Below are 19,972 nucleotides of genomic sequence, written 5' to 3'. Positions count from 1 at the left end.
ATTATAAATTATATTTCATCCAATATATACGACTAAGAGTATCCATTGTATAAATTCGTTATTATTTTACATTTTTAATAGGTATTAAAGTAAATTATAAAGTGTATAACTCCTAGTCTGGTCGTAAATATTATCTATGAGTTATGAGCTCATTTTTTTTATCTCTAAAGGAAAAATGATTTGAAATATGTCCTATTGTTTTAATTCACATATCATCTACTCATTAGTTATTACTGTATAGCATATAGAATATAGATATTTAAAAGTAATTGCTATCGTAATTTAGGTATGTATATCATGTTTTATTTTTTACAAATGTTAGAATTTTTACAATTATTTATTAATCGATAATCATATAAAGATAATAATATATACTAGTAATAAAAGACATAGTCTTCAAATCAATTTAAAAATAAATAAAGACTTTTTATACATTTTATTTATAGAACATTATTATGTTTTGTCATATTAAAATTAAGTATTATTATTATATATTTTATTTATAGAACATTATTATGTCTCGTCAGTATAACATTAAATTATTACAATTAGGAAACAAATTTAAAATTCTAGAGAGGGCAAGTGCCCCGTCTTGCCCTCCTCCTAAGGACGGTCATGATAAAAGACAAATATAAACGAGTATATATAAGAAATGCTTTTTAAGTATTTATAATATTATTTATGGTTATACAATACTAAACATTTTTTTTTTTTACTATGTTTATTCTTCGAGCATAAGGGTATTCGTTTTTTATATACTTTTACATTTTTTAAATATCTGGCAAATAGGTTTCATTATTTTATATATTTTTTTATAAATTATACAGCTTAACTTTGTTATTCTAACGTTTGCTTGATTTCATTGTATGTACAGGTTAAATTAAAAATAATAATAATAATGTGATGGTTGAGTTTCTGGTTTAATCTCATGTTTCGTCCAAGTTGTGTGGCGACTGGTGCTTATGCTGATATGACTGTTGATACAATAGGGATGTCATAATATTGTTATGTGATTAACTGACGACTGTTAATATTGTCATACTAATTTCACATAATGTCAGTTGATTATTTTTTACATTTAAGAAAATATATCTACTATATATCTTGGATATAAATATACCCACTATCCAATAAAAAGTTTTTTTTTATTATTGTTCATTCATAATATGTTTTTATGGTTAATTTTTAGATATAATAACATTTCGTCGACGAACTATATATAGATATCTACTTACAATTTTATTTTTATTTGATTTTGAATAATAAAAAATCTATAAGTAGTAAAATAGTTAATATAGGTAGTAGGTACTTTTAGCTATTCATTATACTGAAGGTCGGCAATAGGCAGGATTCACACAACGATATTTGTGTTTTTAGATTATTCTGCTTTAGTGAATTTTAAAAAGTACATAAAAATCTAGGAATTTTAAAGTATATTTGTAAATTGTAATATTACATAAATTGGTTAATTAGTGAACAAAAAAATAATTTCAAGTGCGACTTGATCCCCCAAAACTGAAGGGCTAATGAATTATGTCTATGTTTACAGTCATAATGTTTTACTATCATAGTATTAGTTAATAGCCTTCACAAATGTAACTATCGCGTTTTACTGTCATCGAAAATTAGGAGCATTGTCATGTATACATATTATACAATATACTAAAAAAAGTATTAAGTACACATTAAAATACTCTAGTAAATTATAGTTGTAATTAATATATAAATTAATATATTACCACTAGATATTAAATATATAAATATATAGATATATTATATTATATTATATATATATATATATCAGCTTTTTATCTAATTACTACAATTACTATATACCCTTAATATAATTTGTGATTTTGGAATTATACAATATAGAGACACAATTAGGTACATATAAAATAATAATAACCAAATACAAAAGTAAGTACCTACTTAATAATAAATAAATAATTAAATAAAAAATATAGTTCAAGTTTTTTTCTTATTATTTAGCTTTACGGTTCAAGTTAAACAAAGAATGAGTTACCAATATCTACAGATGTATCTAACTTTTAAATAATAATTTAAAAGAGTCAAATATATATTATTTATATGAGTTAAGTAATATTAAATTTTATAAGTGACTGAACATTATTTGTTTTAATTACCTACTTTAATATAATAACATAATATTATAACATTTAGTTTAAAAAAAAAAATAAGTGCCTTGTGTAATAAACTTAAAATAGTGATCGAAACACCGATAAGAAAACGGTTTGTACCCACGATCTTATAAAAAAATTATGTTTTTTATAGATACAAATCTAGAAATGTAGGCTTATTTAATATTTTTAAATGAATATAAAGTCTTACATTTATAATTGTTTTAATAAAAATATTAAAAATAAGTATTTATAAATATAATATGTTGACTGAAATAAATTTTTGTTATAGTTAAATCGTAAAACTAAATTTAAAAAATATATTTTGGCGTATTTTTTATCAATGATTCAATGTAGATCATGTTTATTATTATTAACTAATTATAGGTATACATTACAACATTATTATATTTTTAAAAACTTCAATAATATATATTATCTATATTTTATTTTTAGCTTATGTATGAATTAAATTCATAAATAAATATATTATAAAATATTTTAGTAGACCATTATACTAATTTAAGTACTCGTATTTTATTTCTGTGTTTAATAAAAATAGTATATTAGCATTGTAAATAACTGCTATATTTAATGTTATATATTATCAATGTATATCTAATCAATTATGATTTAAACATAAAAACTACAACTTATAATTATAACAAATATATTTATACCCACTCCAAATTTAATAGTCTAAAATATGTTAGAAATTATTGATCAGTTAAATTTTTAATTTTTTTTTTTTATAATACTGTACAAGATTTATGGTTTTTTCTATTTATAGTAATAGACTTTAATTTTTTATAAATTGTGTAAAATTTATTTTTATTATACATTACAAAATTAAGTCAATAAAAAAAAAAAAAATACAATTAATCTGTAAAACAGAATTCATCCTGATTAAAATTCCTTACTCCATCAACATGCATAAAAAAACCTAAATAAATTATTATCACAATTTATTTACAATATGGTTCATGAAAAAGATCCTACTAAGGATTATTCATAAACAACCTAAGACAATAATAAACACAACTAGTATGTTGTAGACAAGTAATACTACAATATACTGATATCCCCAAAAATTTTCAATGGAAGGATATATTATCTAAATATAAGTAATCGTAAATTTCGAAGGCAAAATAAAAGACACCATAAAAACGGGGTTTAAGGAGTAAAATTATTAATATGATTTATAACCATATAGACTAAAATAAAAAATCTATTGAATCTATTAAAAGAACTATTTTAAGTATACCATACTCAATGCTTTTAATTGTGTAATATGTAGATTTGCATATTTTATATTTTAGCCTATGCTATGATATATAGTACATTATATAATCCATAAATGTTAGAATACATTTTCCTTGCAATGTCAGAGTGTCCAATCTAGACGACGGCTAGGTTAAAATAAGAAAAGGCACTTTGAAAAAAAAAGTAAAGTAATGGATTGCATATAAATAATAAGTAATTCCTTTTAAGATTACTGATATAGGTATCCTATTTGATAAAATTTTTGTACACGTTTTATAAGGGTAATATTAAACATGTGAAGTATTATTAAACAATACGTGATTTGGAACATTTTGCGTATTAACTTTATCACAAGAATAGAGAGACGTACCAAAATAAAGTTAAAATCTTCATAAAAGTATGTTTTAGGTGTAAAAAAAAAAAATATTAAAAATTATTTTTTTAAATTGATATTAGGTTAGGGAAACCTATTACTGATAACTTCCATATACAATATAAATGTTTTAATTTTAAGTAAATTTGCCAGAAAAGAATCTTCATACGAAATTGAAAACTAAAAATGCATGAATAATGATAATATATCAAACATTATATTCGTAACAAACATTTTTTTGAAAATCCTTATTTTCACTATAATATTTCTAAAAATACATATTTCTTGCCGTTTTATTATTGCTTAATTTTAAAAGGAAAGGAGTGTCTTGTGAATATAAAATTTAGGTAAGAATTTAATTATTCAATTATTTTTCTTTAGTTCACAAAGGGCAGCGTTTTTCTAAATATTTAAATCTAAATTTGAAATTCACAAAACACTTTTTCACATTTAAGACTAAAGAACAATGAAACGGTAAGAAACATGTACGTAATTCTGACAATATCATAATGAAAATAAAAACTTTCAAAAAAATATTTTATCGAATGCAGTGTTTACTGGTATTTATGCAATTAAAGTTTTGACTTTTGAATTTCATATGAAAGTAATTTGTTAGTAAAATGACGTAAAATGTAAAATACAATGAAATGCATGCAACAAGTGTCATAACACAATACACAAACATAATGAGTTATTAACGTTTTAAACTAAATTATCCTACACAATGCTTTTCGTGATAACTGATAAATTTAATAATACCAATGAATTTTCTCTGTTTAAAAGTCTTTATTCATAATAGTCATAACACTCAAACCAGTCAAACCTATTACATTGAAATTATATTTTAATGATACTTATTTTCTGCATCTCATCTAATGGTGAATACGAAGTTTCAAAATTCAAAGTTTATTCCTTTACTTAGATTTCGTATCAAATGTGGTTTTCATTTTTAATTTTGACATTTTTTAATATTGATATAGGTACTGTCAATTATTATAATTATTGTTAATTATTTTTTATACATTATTTTTTAAATTGATTTTTTTTATTTATATTGATGCAATTAACCGGTACACGCAATAACTAAAAGCAGGATTATGTACCTAAATTATATTATACGTTATCGATTTTTATATGAGCTGGTAAAATTTCAAAATGGCCTGCTTGAAACCTCGCACAACCAAAAAAAAAAACCCTGAAATGACGACCCTGCATAATACATGTATTAATGTATAAAATAGATATTTAATAAATAATTGTTTAACAACTTGTTTTAATATAACTGATGTAATCGATATTTAGTATTGAATACCTATCCCTAATCACTAGTCACTATAACTTTTATAATGACAATATTGACAATTATTACTTATTATTTATCCATCTTGAATCTTGAATTGCATCTGAAAAACATGTTTTTATGTGAGCGAATAAGCCCCTTTTAAGATATGTGTAGACAATAATTATGCAGTATTCGCGGTTACCGTCTGCCTTATCAGAATTGACAAGTAAAAAATGCACTGGATAAACGTTCGTTCTGCCCATGATAGACTACTTACTTACCGTTTATCGGAATCTAACCGTGGTATTCGAGTCACCTCGCTTAACAGTATACTAGAAATGTGGTATATTTCGATCTGTGATTATCGCGGTCTTAGAAATGTTTTGATAAGATATAGTACATTATCACTGCTTTAGAGTGGATCGTACATGTTTATTGTTTACTTTACTTTCTGTTATCGTCGATAAACGGACGGCAAGGTTTTTTTTTTTCAAATCGCCATTCGCAACAGTCTTTTGGCGCTTCAATTTTTTTGTAAATTGGATTCGAACAATCCAATTAAAGTGCGCCAACATGGTGTACTTACACTTTCCGACGAATTTGACCGAAGAAGAACTCATGCTGCAAAACAAGTATCAGAAGTTGAGAAAAAAGGTAATATTACTCAGATGCGAATGTCGCGTTGTACAACTCCCATTGTATAATTTTTGTAAACATTATTTCTAGAAAAAAGCATTGCAAGTGCAAAAAACACCACGCCCTGAGCCTGAGCCTTCGCCTGTACTCAATCCCAAAAGGCCCAAAGAAACGGCTCGCGACGCTAGGGAAATAGCAAAAAAACTATTGAAGTCTGGGGCTATAGGACCGATAAAAAAAGTACCCAATCGTACAGATCAGGAGTCATTTAAGAGACCTTGTGGAATGGAACGTAAATTATTGACTACTACTCAGGCTTTGAGTAGCTATCAACCGTTTTCAGCAGCTTCTCCAGTCAAGACTGAAGTCATTCCTGATAGTACTCCAAAAGCAACTCCGACTACTAAATTCTCTGTATATATGATACTATAACTTGGAATAACCTATGTTTTTAACTGTTTAAACCTTCTTTTGGTTGTAGAATTTGTATAGTAGTTTTGTTTCTTCCACTTCTAAAACCACTTCACCAGCTCCAAGTTCTCCAGAACCTGTTTCTGAAACTCCTACTCGTAAAGATATCACTATATTTGTTGGAGGAAGTAGTTCAATGACTGAAGAATTTTTAAGATCTACGTTCAGTAAATTTGGTACAATAATTAACATATCAATGGAAATAGAAAAAAAAGTGAGTTTTATAATATTTTATTTATTTCAAAAATCTAATTCATTAAACAATTTTATTTTAGTCGAGGGTTCATCACTTTCAACTCCCCAGATATTGCTGAGAAAGCAGTAAATCAAGTAATTAATTCTAAATATTTAAAAAGTTATTTTTATAATTCATAAATTTTAATGTTTATATAGATGAATACTACCACAGTATCTGGTATTAAACTAAAAGTTTCAATTTCCCGAAATCAGCCTATTGAATTCGGTGATAAAGGAATTAATTCATGGAACGCTATTGGTAAGCGCTTTATTAATAATCTTAAATTTTTAATTCATTATTTGAAATAATTTGTATTTATCTACATATTACATATTGTATATTTAAATAAGCAAAGTGATAATTAATTAGAAATATTTATTATTAATATTAAAAATTCTTTTTTTGCTTTAAAATATTTGTACAATGATTTGAATATTATTAGAATAAATTAAAAATATTCATTGAAGATTAAAATTAATATATTTTTATAGTAAAGATTGATTTTTCAATTATACCATATCTTGAAAAAGTGTTGTCGCTAGGTAATCAGCAAATCAAATATACATACCTTTTAATAATCTTTTAGCTGTTCAGCACTTATGCTTATTATACCATAAATGTATAGATAGTGTGATTTAAAATTAAAAAAATTATTAATTTTAAATTACAATACATTAAATTATCTATGTAAATTGAATGCACAAATATATATTTATATTGATATTAATTAATATATTGAGGATTCATAAACCATGCTTATCTTTTCCCATGTTCCTCCAACATATCTTTTAATGATGAATTTATTTAAATTCTGAATTTTGTAATTTTAAGTATACTAGCATCATATTTTTAAATGCTTGGATTTTCATACCATTTAAAAGGGAGTTAAAATCATGTATTGATACCTATTTTTTTTTTGATCTTGTTATTTTATACTAAGTGTTAAACATAATAACTTGGTTCTAATTTGAAAAAAAAATGAGGTTGATATTGTCATGAAACACTCTTTAAATGGTATAAAAATCTAAATCATTTAAAACAATATATTCCATAGCTAAACTTAAAAATTAAAATATAATATTATATTTATTATAAAAAGAAAAAATGAGGGAGCACTACGCTGCTTGTGCAATGAATAATTCTGTATTATAAATTATAATACTAAAATTTTCATTTAAAATATCACAATTAAGATTTTTTTTTTTCACTTTTATTGAATTCATAAAAATAAATGAATAAGATAAAACGTTTAATATAATAATGAATTAGTACTTAAATGAGTCACTTATAATAATATTGTATTATAATATTCAATACTTAATAGGTTAAGATTTTTGAACCTTTAATATAAATGTATTATGTAGATATTTTTTACATATTCTAGTTGTAATGTACAACAACTATTTTATTTAAAAAATGTTAGACTGTTAGAGTATCAAATATGATTTATTAACATATTTCTTGTCATATAACTCTTACGCTAATCTTTTCTTGAATTCAGCTTAATTGTTACCAAAAAATTATTTAAAATTTAACCCACGGTGAAAATATACTTTTATTCAGAAAATATAAACAAATAACTTAAATGGTTACAACATAATTAAGATACACAGCTTTTAATTTTCAAAACTAATGTATATTATTTTTTAATTCTAGCTACTAATAAATCTCAAAAAGGAAATCAACGAGATGATCGTTCGCTGGTGACATATGATGATTTATTTTCATAAATTGTTTTTAATTATTTTAGATTTTAATTGTATAGAGAGATTTTTTTTTTGTCATGACTGAAGGCTAAAAATAATATGTTTATGTAATTTATTATATTAATGTATCTTTTATAAACTATTTATTAAAAAAAAAAAAAAAAGTGTTGTTGATTTATTCTATAAATTACATTATTGTTAACTTAAAAAATGAATTTAATAACTTGTCATCATAAAATGAGTTGTGTAACTAATATTGTAGTTACCACAAACATATGGCTTTTAATAAAAAATATAACTTTGAGATTTCAGTTATTTATGCAGAAATACAGATTTTTAATCTAGATTCTAGAAAATATTTATTCTTTAGATAACCATACAAATTAAAGATTAAAGTTATAGTTTCGCATTTATCTACTTATAAAGCTTGAATGAAACAAAACCTTTAAAAAATAAAATAATATCTGTGCCAGAAGTGTCTAATGACTTATAAATTGAACATTTGATGATTTGATAATTTTGATTTGGTATATAAAAGGACTAGATACATTAGATAATTGGTTTGTAGCCAAGTAATAGACATTTTGTTCTCTGATCATACCTATTGTATTGAATTAACAATTTGTGATTTCAAATGTTACATGCTAATGTAGAACTAGACATCTGTAAATTGCTTCTAGTAATACTTGCTAGTAGTAAATCTTAAGAATTCATTTTGGCATTTCTACTCAAATCTATAATTTTTATTTAAGTTAATCCTAGTCTAAACATTAAGGATAATCGAGAGTGTTTTTAATCCACTTTGTGTTACCCTGTTAAACATAATATAGCGGAACATCATTAAACATTTTAATTAATTAATAAATATTTTTTAATATTCCTACCAAGTCTGATATACCTACATACATAGTATTTATGTTCTAATTGCCGTTGTTGAGTTTAACGGTCAATCCGTTTACGGATTCATACGAACAATAAAAAATAGCAAATATAACGTTTTTAAATAAAACAACAATGCGTTTCAAAAATATTTTTGAAAAATAATTGTGTAAAACGAAATCGTAAGGAAAAAGTTAGGTACATAAACGAAAATCGTAAAAGTGTTAGGTGTTTTGAATTTAAGCTCTAAAAATCATCTTTTACCGGTAGGCCAATGACAGAAACGACTGTTGTTTTTATGTATAGAGTAAACATATTTTTCAACAATCGTGCTATACAATTGAACATTAAAATATCGAAATGCAAAACTTAAAGAAACAACGATCGGTTAGCAACAATAACAATAACAACAACTGTAGAACCCACTGCGACAACCCACGATGGGTGGTGCGTGGCTACTGATTGGGGGGGAATTGAAAATCCCAGTGGTGATGGTGTATAGTCTTCTCGTTGCCAAAGCCTAAGATCAGGAGACCTGCGAGTATGATGCTCAGGAAGCACAGGGCGGCTTGCAGGTCGCGCCGCTTCTCCGTGTCCTCTGGAACCACTTGCTGGACGACTTTGGTGAACAGACTGCACACGTTCGAGTGACACAACCGGAACAGCTGACAGCTGAGTTCGGTGATAGACGGGTCGGCGGCGGACAGATCGACGGCACCAACGGTTCCTGGTGGTCTGCCGTTTTTGTCGTGGTGGTTGGCGTCGATGGTCGAACGAGGCGAGGACGGCGGTTTGCTGCGTCGACGTGGTGGTGTGGGCGCGGCCAACACGCTCGCGATCCTCGTCCGAATCGACTTCAGACATGGACGACACGCGCGAGGACTGAACCGACGCGTTGTCGTCCTGCGGCAAAGTGCGCAGGTCGTCGTCCGCAGCCGCGGCTTGAACAGCGGCGACGGCAGCGGCGTCCTGCTGCAACTGCTGCAGAGACGGATGCTGAACCGCAGCGGACAACTGAGCGACCTTTAGACTCGATCCGGACACGTCTTCGACGGCCATCCGCTGGCCGAGTATGTCGGCCACGATCATCCTGCCCACCTGTAGCTCTTCGACGGTTATGCGTTGCGCTCGCACCGCGGCGACGCCGTTCGCAACGGTGCCCGCTGTGTCAGACACCATCGCGTAATCGTTGCAGCTGCAGTCGTCTGCCGCGGTCACCGACATGCCGGACGTCGGCCGGTCAACGTACTCGGTGGCCTGGGACGACGTCCGGGATCTAGGTCGGTCGGCGGTCAGCGTTTTCGGCGCGAGGTGTTGCCGAGACGTCGTTCCTCCAGACTTTGTCGCCGGGCCGTCTCCGGACTCGGCCGAACAGCAAGACGCGTCGTCGCGGTCGTCCGCCGCGTAATCGTCTGGCGACGGGTCGGTCTGGACGGCCACGGACACGTCGTCGGTGGCGGCAACGGTGTTTCTGGCGGCGGACGCCAACAGAGCGCGAGAAACGTCGGCAAAAAAATCGTTAGACGATGTTACAGACGTTTCTCGCCGATCTAAAAAAGGGACCAGGGCCGAATCGGTGTTCCTGCGCCCGTGAAGTTCGGGCGTAACCGCGTCGTCGGCCGCTCTCGACTTGCGGGGCGGCGGTGGCGGTGACGGCAAAGGCCGGAGTTTCATCTTCTCGATCACGTCGCCCGAGCACAACGCCGCCGCCGGTTTGGCCGTCCCGTCGGTCCTGTCCGCGCCTCCGTCGTCGTCGCCTCCGTCGCGGTGACCGCCACCGCCGTCGTCGGCCACGTCGCCGTACTCGTGTTCGCGGGCCGGTAACCGGCGCCGAAGGGGTCGAGACGGTCCCCCCAGGGTGTTGTAGGCGCGTGCGGGTCTCGACGGCGGCGGCAGTTTGGCGGTGCAGCTGGCGTCTGCGTTCCCGGACGGCCGAGCGTTCCTGTCGCAATAGCTGTACGACCTCGGTATGGTGAAAAACGCTCCGAACTCTTGACTCTTGATCACGTCGTACGATTTTTTCCTCCTGTGACGCACCGGCGACTGTGGCGGTATCAGCAGCGACGCCGATTTGTCCACCGTCGCGTAACCAGCGACCGCGGCCGATGTCGACGGTTGCGGCGGGGGCGGTCGCGGGGGCGTCGATCCCGCGGACCTCGCGGCCGCAGTACCGCTGACCGCGTGGCCGGCGGCCGTCGCAGACCGCTCTTCCACGTCCGCGTCCGACGTCAGCGACATCCGCGAACGGCGCAACGGCGGTGTCGGCGCTCCCGCGCCGCTACCGTTGACTGCCCACGGAGGCCGGCCGCCGTTGTTGTCGGCGCCGGCCGACGAAATATCGCGTTCGGAACCGGCCAACGAGGCCCTGGACCGACGCATCGGAGCTTTGGGCACGGTGTCTGAAAAGTTCATTGACTGCTGGAATCCCTGGGGATGAAAGAGGAAAAAATTTGTCAGATTTAAATAAATGAATTAAACCGTGTGTGTAAAGGGTGTAACCCGTGGCTGTGAGTATAGTCCTGCAACTTTTTAGATCCCATAATATTTTCTTAAAATTATATATTAACCGTAACTTATACCTATAACTAATTTTTACTTTACTAACGCGTACGTCTCAACAACCGTTTCAACAGTTGTACGTGCTACTTTTGGTACGCCATTTATAATGTATTTGTATAAATAATACAATACCGAAATTCTGAATAAATTAAAGAGAAATATGACCTAACGAAATTTTTAATTTATTTACATTATATTATATACGTAAATACGTTTATAAAAAATGTATCAACTTCTCTAAGTCTATCGTAAGCTTGTGTTAGAGTGGAGAGCTATCGATTGAATTACACAATATTAATAAAAAATTAAAAATCGTATAACGCATAGTTACACAGATATACTTACTTTTGACTTGGGGAAAGGGGGTTAAGTCCTCTCTTATTTGCGCTAACCTACGTAACCTATAACATCTGTATTACGAATTACGATATCGTCGACCGACTTCCTTTTTTTATATCTATTAGTTATTACTATAATTTTTATTTTATACTATCGAAAACTTCCGTAAAAGTATACCATTTTATTCCAATTAATTATTCAATACTTGGGGTTAAGTTACGCCAATTATATGCACTTATCGTATGAACGGAATCGCTAAATAGGTAGAAATCTACCTATATTTGTGTATGAACTATGAAATAAGAGCATATTTTGACATTCTTGTGATTTTACCGCTATAGCCTATGTTTCCAGTGTTTAATTGTTTACACATTTCCTGACAAATCGTATTTCAGTAAAAATAACAACAATACGATAAATAATAATAACTACTATATAAGTACATAATCGTATACAAGTGCATATATTATATAATAAATATTATAGGTACATTTTTTTAGCTGTAATAATAATATACAGCTTTTTTTGCGATTCGAAGAAATTAATTGTGTATTTATATATATGTGTATTGTATGTATATATAAGTAGCCTAAAAATGTTTTAAAAAACAATGGTTATGAGTTTATAACATATGACTCATTGTCGGCAAGAAATACCGAATATGGATACGATTTTGAAGCTCTTAATATATACAATTTCAGATAAAAAATAATATAAGTCGATTGACGACTGAATACTTGAATTTTAAAAATATAGATACAAAAAGTACCAAAAGTGGATTATTTCGAGAATATTTAATGTTACTGCAGATGTATCATGGACGATCGTATCTAAAACAACAGTGATTGTGACTTGAGAAAAAAAAGTAAACATAAATAAAACTGATTAAAAAATACAGATGGGAATGAATTAAAAAATTTATAAAATTATCACACAAAAGATTTGATGAGTGAGAGTCGTTAAAAATGAAAATAAAATAATATTTATGTAGAATAGAAAAATTAATAATACGACTAACATTATTGGTATGAATAAAATAAAAGCTAGAGAATTTATTTTTTCTATATAGTATGTTTCGAGTGAATTCGCTATTGTGTGACTACACTATAATATATATAATATATATATTTTGTTAATTTCGAATTTCATGATTTTTCATTGTATACGGTAAAAACGATTATGTGCAAAGAATATAAGAGATAAATGGGTCGGCATCTATTTCTAAGAATTTTTTAAGACACCTTAGCGAGTGTACTATAACTGCAGTATTTAACTGAAATAACTCGTAAAATATATTGTAAGTTTACATTTAATACGCTCAGAATTTCTATATCATCAAAGTATTATTATTAATAAATTTGACAATATTTATCCACAATTTTAATCTTTTTCAAAGTTTAATGATATACTTTTACCATCCACAATTACGTATCATTTGCTTATATAATTATAATATGATTAGTAATTTCTTAAATATATATTTATAGGTTGAACTAATTTTTGTAAAATAAATTACATGTCAGTACTAAGTACCTACGTATCGAGCCAAAATATTTCGAAAATTATATCATATCTAGAAAGTGCCAATATAGTATAAGTATTGTTATTTAAAAAAAAAGAAGCAAAATCGAATAGTCAAAAAGGCGTTATGTAATATTACCTATTTCTTATTACTGTTTGTTAGATTTTTCTACTTTCAAGTTATTAAAAAAAAAATCTTGAGAACTTCCTATATCTAATCCAAAATTCAAAGCACAAATTTACAAAAAATGCTACTAGAAACCGCCCTTAACGTAGATGATTGGAGCAAACTTACTATAAAACGTAACAACAGAAAAAAAAAATCAAATGGGAAAACCAATATATTCCTTGTTTCATTTATAATCTTAAGTTATAAAATTGTAACTGTTTACAAATACGCGCATTTAAATATGTTAAATATATAGGTGAATAGAGTATTATTACTTAACAGTTAATACATAAACATGTATACGCCTGGTAGTCGGTAAAAACTAAAAAGCTAACCTTAACAAAAGTATAAAGGAAATAGTATATCTATGTATAAGTAATATACATATATTGTTTATCATAATATATAAAAACTTTTAGTAGCTTTGTAGTGATTTACGAGATATTTGTTTAATATTTTTTACATTTATATTTGCTTATACTTTTTAATTTTGTTTTCAGAAATTAATATTTTAGATCGTTATTTTGGATTTTTTATTTTGTCACAGTGAACAATTATTAATGTTAACAGTATAGTCTGTAAAATAACACTCAAGCTCAGTTTTAAAATATTTATTGTTCGAGAAAACGTGGTCGCGCCCAATATACAAATTTAAAAGTTATCTATTTTAAATAGTGCTCTACGGTCTACGGTGTATATATATATATATAGTATATACTTACGATTTGTGACTGGCTTCTCTTTCTGGACAAATCAATCATCGACCGCGTGTCAAATGTGGAAAACTTAGCCAGGCGTTGTCTGGTCGGTGGTTTTGGCGGCATATTTGTAACAGCGGCATCAGTTGTGTGCTTGACGGAAGTCCTCCAGGGAACTCTCGATAGTAGTATTAGATTCTGTGACGGTTCAAACGTCTGACTAGTGATAATATTCTCAGGAGTGTATTCTTCCACTTCTTTTTTTAACGGCCTGGTGCCACCGAACGATTTCGGCATCGTGCTAAACCGATCGGCGACATACGATCGCTCAGTGTTCGAATCTATTGTAGTTTGCCGATTAGGTCTCCTTAGCGAATTGGTCCGCGACGGTCTCACCGGCGTGGAGATACCACTACTCGAGTCACAGTTGTTTCTTGCAATCGTGCCGCTCTCGTTATTGTTAACGCCTTCCACGGACCGTGTCCGGTTCGATCGAAAAACGTCTCTGATTTCTGATGACAAGTAATTGCTGATGTGCACGTCTCCACGACTTAGACCTTTCTCGCGTAGGAAAAACTCGTCGGAATCAATTTCTTCGATCACGCCCGATCGGTGTTCGGACAAGCTTTTCGTGTCCTTCGATCGACAGTCGTCGCTCAGCGATATCACTTCCTGTAGATCGCTGTCGCCAAATTCCGCCAACGATTCCTTGGATACCAGTAGTTGAGGCTCGTCTAACTCTTCTTCCACAGCCAGCGTAGCAGTCTGTTCTTGCGTTGGAGCGGGCGTCGACTCCTTGTGTGTCCGAAAAAAGCGCCGATGGAAAGAGTCCTTTCGTTTGTAATTGTTTTGTTCTGGCTCTATTCCGTCAGAGGATGGTGGTGGTGTTTTTGCTTTGTTCACCGCGTTTGTTTTCCGACGTTTTGAAAATATTCTTGGATATGTGCCGAAATCCATTATCCGAGATTTCGGACTGTCAGGTTTCGACATTTTTGATGCGTCTGACCAAGTACGCGTCCGGAAACTCGGTATAGACAGCCGAGAACCACCAATTTTCATGGATTTGGTCGGTTTCGGGGATTCCGACGACGTCCTGGATAATCCAAAACGTGGCAGGGAGAACCGACCACTCTTCGTTTCATCTCGGCCACTTTTGGTCTCGTCTGTGCTAGATTCGTTCGGGTCCACAGATTTTCTCGAAAAATGTCCAAAGGTTGTAGAGAAGTTCACTTTGGGTGCATTAAACGTGAACTTTTTCGGCAAAGTGGCAAACTGGCCGAACTTGCGGCGGGACTTTTCGCCATTTGGCGTGTCTACGACAATTTTTTGTTTAGGTTTCCGTTTGGTTACCCCTTGCAGCTTGGTACGTAGTATATCTGCTTTGACTTTAAATTTTTGTTGGAACACCTTCATACGCGTATTACTAGACTCCATATCGCCCACAGATGAGTTTTCATTTTCACCCTCATAAGTCGATTCGTCGGATCGTACAACTTTTTTATCGATATTTCCGTCGTCGTCGTCATCATTTTCCTCTTCGTCATCGTCTTCTTGGTCATCATCATTTTCGTTGTCTTCGTCATCTTCCTCTCTAGCTAGTCGTAGTTGTCGTTGTTGTTGCTGATCGCTTTCGGGTTCCGAACCCGTGTCATCAGCCATTACAAGTTCTTCCGTCAATGGTATGCGTAGAAAATGACGATTTTCATCTTTTTTCGAATTCGCGACAGGCGGAGATATCCGGTCAGCGTTAGCTGCTGGCGTGACGGGCTCATATACGTGATCTCTAAAAAAAAAATATAACGTTATCAAAAACAGATCGGGCCAAACATATTTTAAATATTTGCACCAGAAATAATGGCTGGTTCACGTGTGAACACACGCCGAAAAAAAATCCGGCGTAACGACAGAAGGGTTAAATTTATTTATTATTTGGCGACAATGACAGAGACAGTGGATTCGACATGCCAAGAATCTTCTCGTGAGAGAGCAAAAACTTATTTATAGGTGTTTGTTGGTCCGGAGCTAAAAGTAGACGTAGTGGTTAAGAATCGTCGTGTACCTATATACTCGTACAGTATAATATTTTTTATTTTTTTGTTAATTTATTCATTTAAACGATGATAAAATATTTAAAATTGATAAACCAACGCACGATAGTACTATGTTCAACGTAAAAAACATAAATCATACATCTACATCACAATAAAAATGCATCGTTTTATTGTTATTAGGTATAGTATACAAAATATAATATAATGTGTTGGTAACGATTGTCGTATAAATATAGAATAGCTATAAAAAAAAAAAAAGTTTGGATAAAAACGCTAGGTTAATAGCTGTAAAATAATGCTTTTTAATTATATTTATACACGCCCAAAAATAACGACCCGATTTTATACCAAATATTAAATTTAGTAACTTCATAAATAAATATTTTAAATATTTTTCTCTTTTTGTGTCGTTAAATGAGTCACATCAATTTAATGATATTATAATTATACTCACCCCATGTCTGTGCGTGTCTTATATTAAATCATGCAGTACAAATTTTCAAGTTACTCGTAATTACGAATTCAACTGTGTGCTTGGCATCTTTGGAGGAAATTTAATCTGTTGTTCAATGGTGTCGGAAGACCAGCGGCTACAAATGATTTCCGGACTACACTGAATCGTTGTAAAGCTACATTCCCCGGTTTCGACATCGCCGCCACGCGCTACACAATCGCGCTCGATTATACGGAGAGAAAAATCGAAATTACCGTAGCGGTTGCCAAATGCGTTTTGGCCGTCCGGCATAACCCGAATATTCAGACGAGAAGAGTGCTTGTTTTTTTTTTTTTCACTACCAAGTTCCAACAAATATCATCTCTGGGCCAATATAGTCGAGATTTTTGTCATTTTACATAGCCAAATGGTATATTTACCGCAGTCTGCTGTAGGTATTTAATAATATATATAATACCACGAGTGTCAATGCACTCGGTATTAAATCGATTAAAACATCGATCGAAATCTCAATCGAAATAGTTTACTCACGTTATATTTACATAAATGTATTGTACGTACATGGAATCATTAAGTTTATTCGATACAGACGAATACGTTTGAAAATAAAAATAAAATTGTCTTATAATATAGTAACTACATTTATAATTATATGTCATATCATTAGATCGTGTATTATTGTCATAAACATCCGGTGAAAACAGTTATATTCTGATATTTTGTAGTCTATATCAAAACAGGAAACGCGAATAAAAGTGTAAAAACTATTGCATCTTTAGTACAAAATAGTATTCAATAAATTTAAGTTTCAAAAATATAATTTAAATTTGCTTTGGTCATATAGTAAACAATATATTGTTTTATGTTTATAAACGAAAAAAAACACATTAACTTAACGCGTACCACATGTGTTAGGATTGGAGATCGTGTGAAATATTTATGGAAATTATAATATTGTATAGTTATAATTATTGTTATTATAGGACATTATATTTATCTATTAAGTATCTCGTAAAAATCACTTTATAAGCGGATTATTGATGTGTCATTTTTAATATTATTATTGTCAATATTACTATTATCATCAAAAAATAGCTTAGACATTAGATTTTATACACAATATTATACTTGACCAATAACATATAATTAACGAGTATTACAACAGGCTATGCATAATATACAACAACTGTATAATTTAAACGTGGATAGGTATATAGTTTTTTTTAAATTCTATCGAAAATCGTATTTTATTTTCGATTTGGCATTGTTTTTTTTTTTTTTTTAACGAAACGCCTACTACAACAGACGATAGCGATGAATTCGTTGGCACACATTTTGACAAGTATGATGCAACAAATTACCCAGCTGTAGATATATAGTTTTTATTTGATTTTGTTTTCCATTATAAATATAAGCTGCAAATGCACTTTAATGGCGTGATTGACGCCTGATGGTGTATACTTGCCTTTCATACTTCACCCAAGTCTTTTCATCGAACGGTGGCTTGTTAAGATGTGTCCATGGATACCCACCCACAGACCGTTTTCTCCTCACTTCCTCCCAGTGATAAGTGGCTGGTGGAACAGGGGGTGGTTCGGGTGTCGTCGACCTGTCCGAGGTAGATCTACTGCATCCCGAAGTAGACCTACCCGATGTAGACCGGCCTGGGGTAGATGTGCGTGAAGTAGACCTACACGGTGTGGACCTGGTTGACAGTGACCTGCACGGCGTAGACCTGGTCGACTGAGACCTATCGAGAGTCGATTGGTTCAGCGTCGAATAATAGGGTCCGTCCCTGCCACGGGCCATTGATTTATGCGAATCTAACATAAAAATATTACTCAAATATATTTTAATTTAAGGAAATATAATATGTGAAGAGCAAATTATCGAGTCCATTGACAAATAAAATTTAATGCGATTAAATTCAAACCCGCATTTGGTAAGTTAACAAACTTCACTATCGATGATACCATACACCTTATTTCGCTATCATTTTTTACCTATTATAAGGTACTCATATAATATGATAGGTTATATTCATTCCAAACAATTAAGTAATGATAACCACACTATTAAAAATCAAATTATTTATTTGGTTCATTGAATTCAAATACTAAAATCTGAATATTACGAAATATATTAGTTCTATTATTTTTATTTCATATAATATAACAAAAAATGCAATTTTCAATATTTTTTTTCAAGAATCTTGTTTTTTTAATAAATTTGTAAAATATATATTTAAGAACTGTAAAAAATATGTTAAAAATGTTCACACCCCTAAACATTTTTTGCTTGAGCAACGGGGCCATTTACCCTTTTACCTTTAGAACATTGAATTAAAACATAGGTATATGGCAATTGTTTTGTACTTATTCTATAAAATCGACAATATTATTGAACACAAAAACAGTTTTATTCATATTAGGTATACAGAATCATATAACATTAACGTATTAATACGGTTAATATGTGCGTGTATACAGTGTGTCCCAAAAGTCCCATATAACCCTAAGTATCTTTGCGAAGCTGTGATGCATCAATATAGCTAATATTAAAATACTATTTTCTTCAATAGATTGCTATTAGAAAACTCTATAATTTATTTGTTTATATTTTTCATAAATTAGGTATCTATATACTGTTATGGACAACACCTAGATAAGGTCTAAGTTATTGATTTGCCAGAAAGTCACGGTGATTATTTTGGGATATACGTAGGTATTATACACACATTTAAGTAGTAGGTACCAACCTGGTTCTTCCATCGTCACACGTCACGCGATGAGGCTTACGTGATGACGGGTCTAGGTACGAGTATCATTCGCACAGCTTTATTCTTAATTCGTTTCAAATGCGCTTCAGTTTTTATTTTTATTGTATTTTTACAGAGCTTATCATTTGACTTTGACGATTAAGTTGACACGCACACGAGTCGGATCTCGCGCACCGGAGGCGGAAAACCGTTTGTGTGCGTGCATGCAGCTCGTTTACGACGTGGTCCCGACGCTCAGACACGTTTGGGCTGCGTCCAATTTCGTCAATTAAAAATAAACTCGACCCTTTGGATTTGTCATATCGCGAAGTGGCCCATATTTTTCACTTTTTTTTTACTTAGTTTTTCGCTCGCCGTCGTTAACGATCGAAAATGAAAATCACACCGTTTTATTTCTCGATGTCTACCCCCCT

The 19,972-nt window shown here is 32.0% G+C and overlaps 2 protein-coding genes across 2 annotated transcripts; one reads left to right on the top strand and one right to left on the bottom strand.

Moving 5' to 3' along the window:
• The first annotated feature begins 5,392 nt into the window (after positions 1-5,392).
• LOC112594983 (negative elongation factor E) lies at positions 5,393-8,193 on the top strand. The gene is made up of 6 exons (XM_025340037.1): positions 5,393-5,713; positions 5,786-6,109; positions 6,177-6,379; positions 6,442-6,496; positions 6,560-6,662; positions 8,061-8,193. Exons 1-6 carry the CDS (start codon positions 5,633-5,635, stop codon positions 8,132-8,134), a joined length of 840 nt encoding a protein of 279 aa, XP_025195822.1. The 5' UTR covers positions 5,393-5,632; the 3' UTR covers positions 8,135-8,193.
• A 259-nt stretch (positions 8,194-8,452) lies between these two features.
• Positions 8,453-19,745, bottom strand: LOC112594982. The gene is given in 5 exon segments (XM_025340036.1): positions 8,453-9,823; positions 9,825-11,416; positions 14,300-16,058; positions 18,246-18,603; positions 19,539-19,745. Coding segments are annotated over 5 exon segments (4,101 nt in total). The 5' UTR covers positions 19,552-19,745; the 3' UTR covers positions 8,453-9,444.
• Positions 19,746-19,972: the final 227 nt, after the last annotated feature.

Source organism: Melanaphis sacchari, unplaced genomic scaffold (assembly GCF_002803265.2).
Source record: "Melanaphis sacchari strain LSU unplaced genomic scaffold, SCAv2.0 Contig24_pilon_pilon, whole genome shotgun sequence".
Taxonomy (NCBI): Eukaryota; Metazoa; Arthropoda; class Insecta; order Hemiptera; family Aphididae; genus Melanaphis; species Melanaphis sacchari.
The sequence above is the reverse complement of the archived record's forward strand: the minus strand, read 5'-3'. Positions and strand labels throughout refer to the sequence as shown.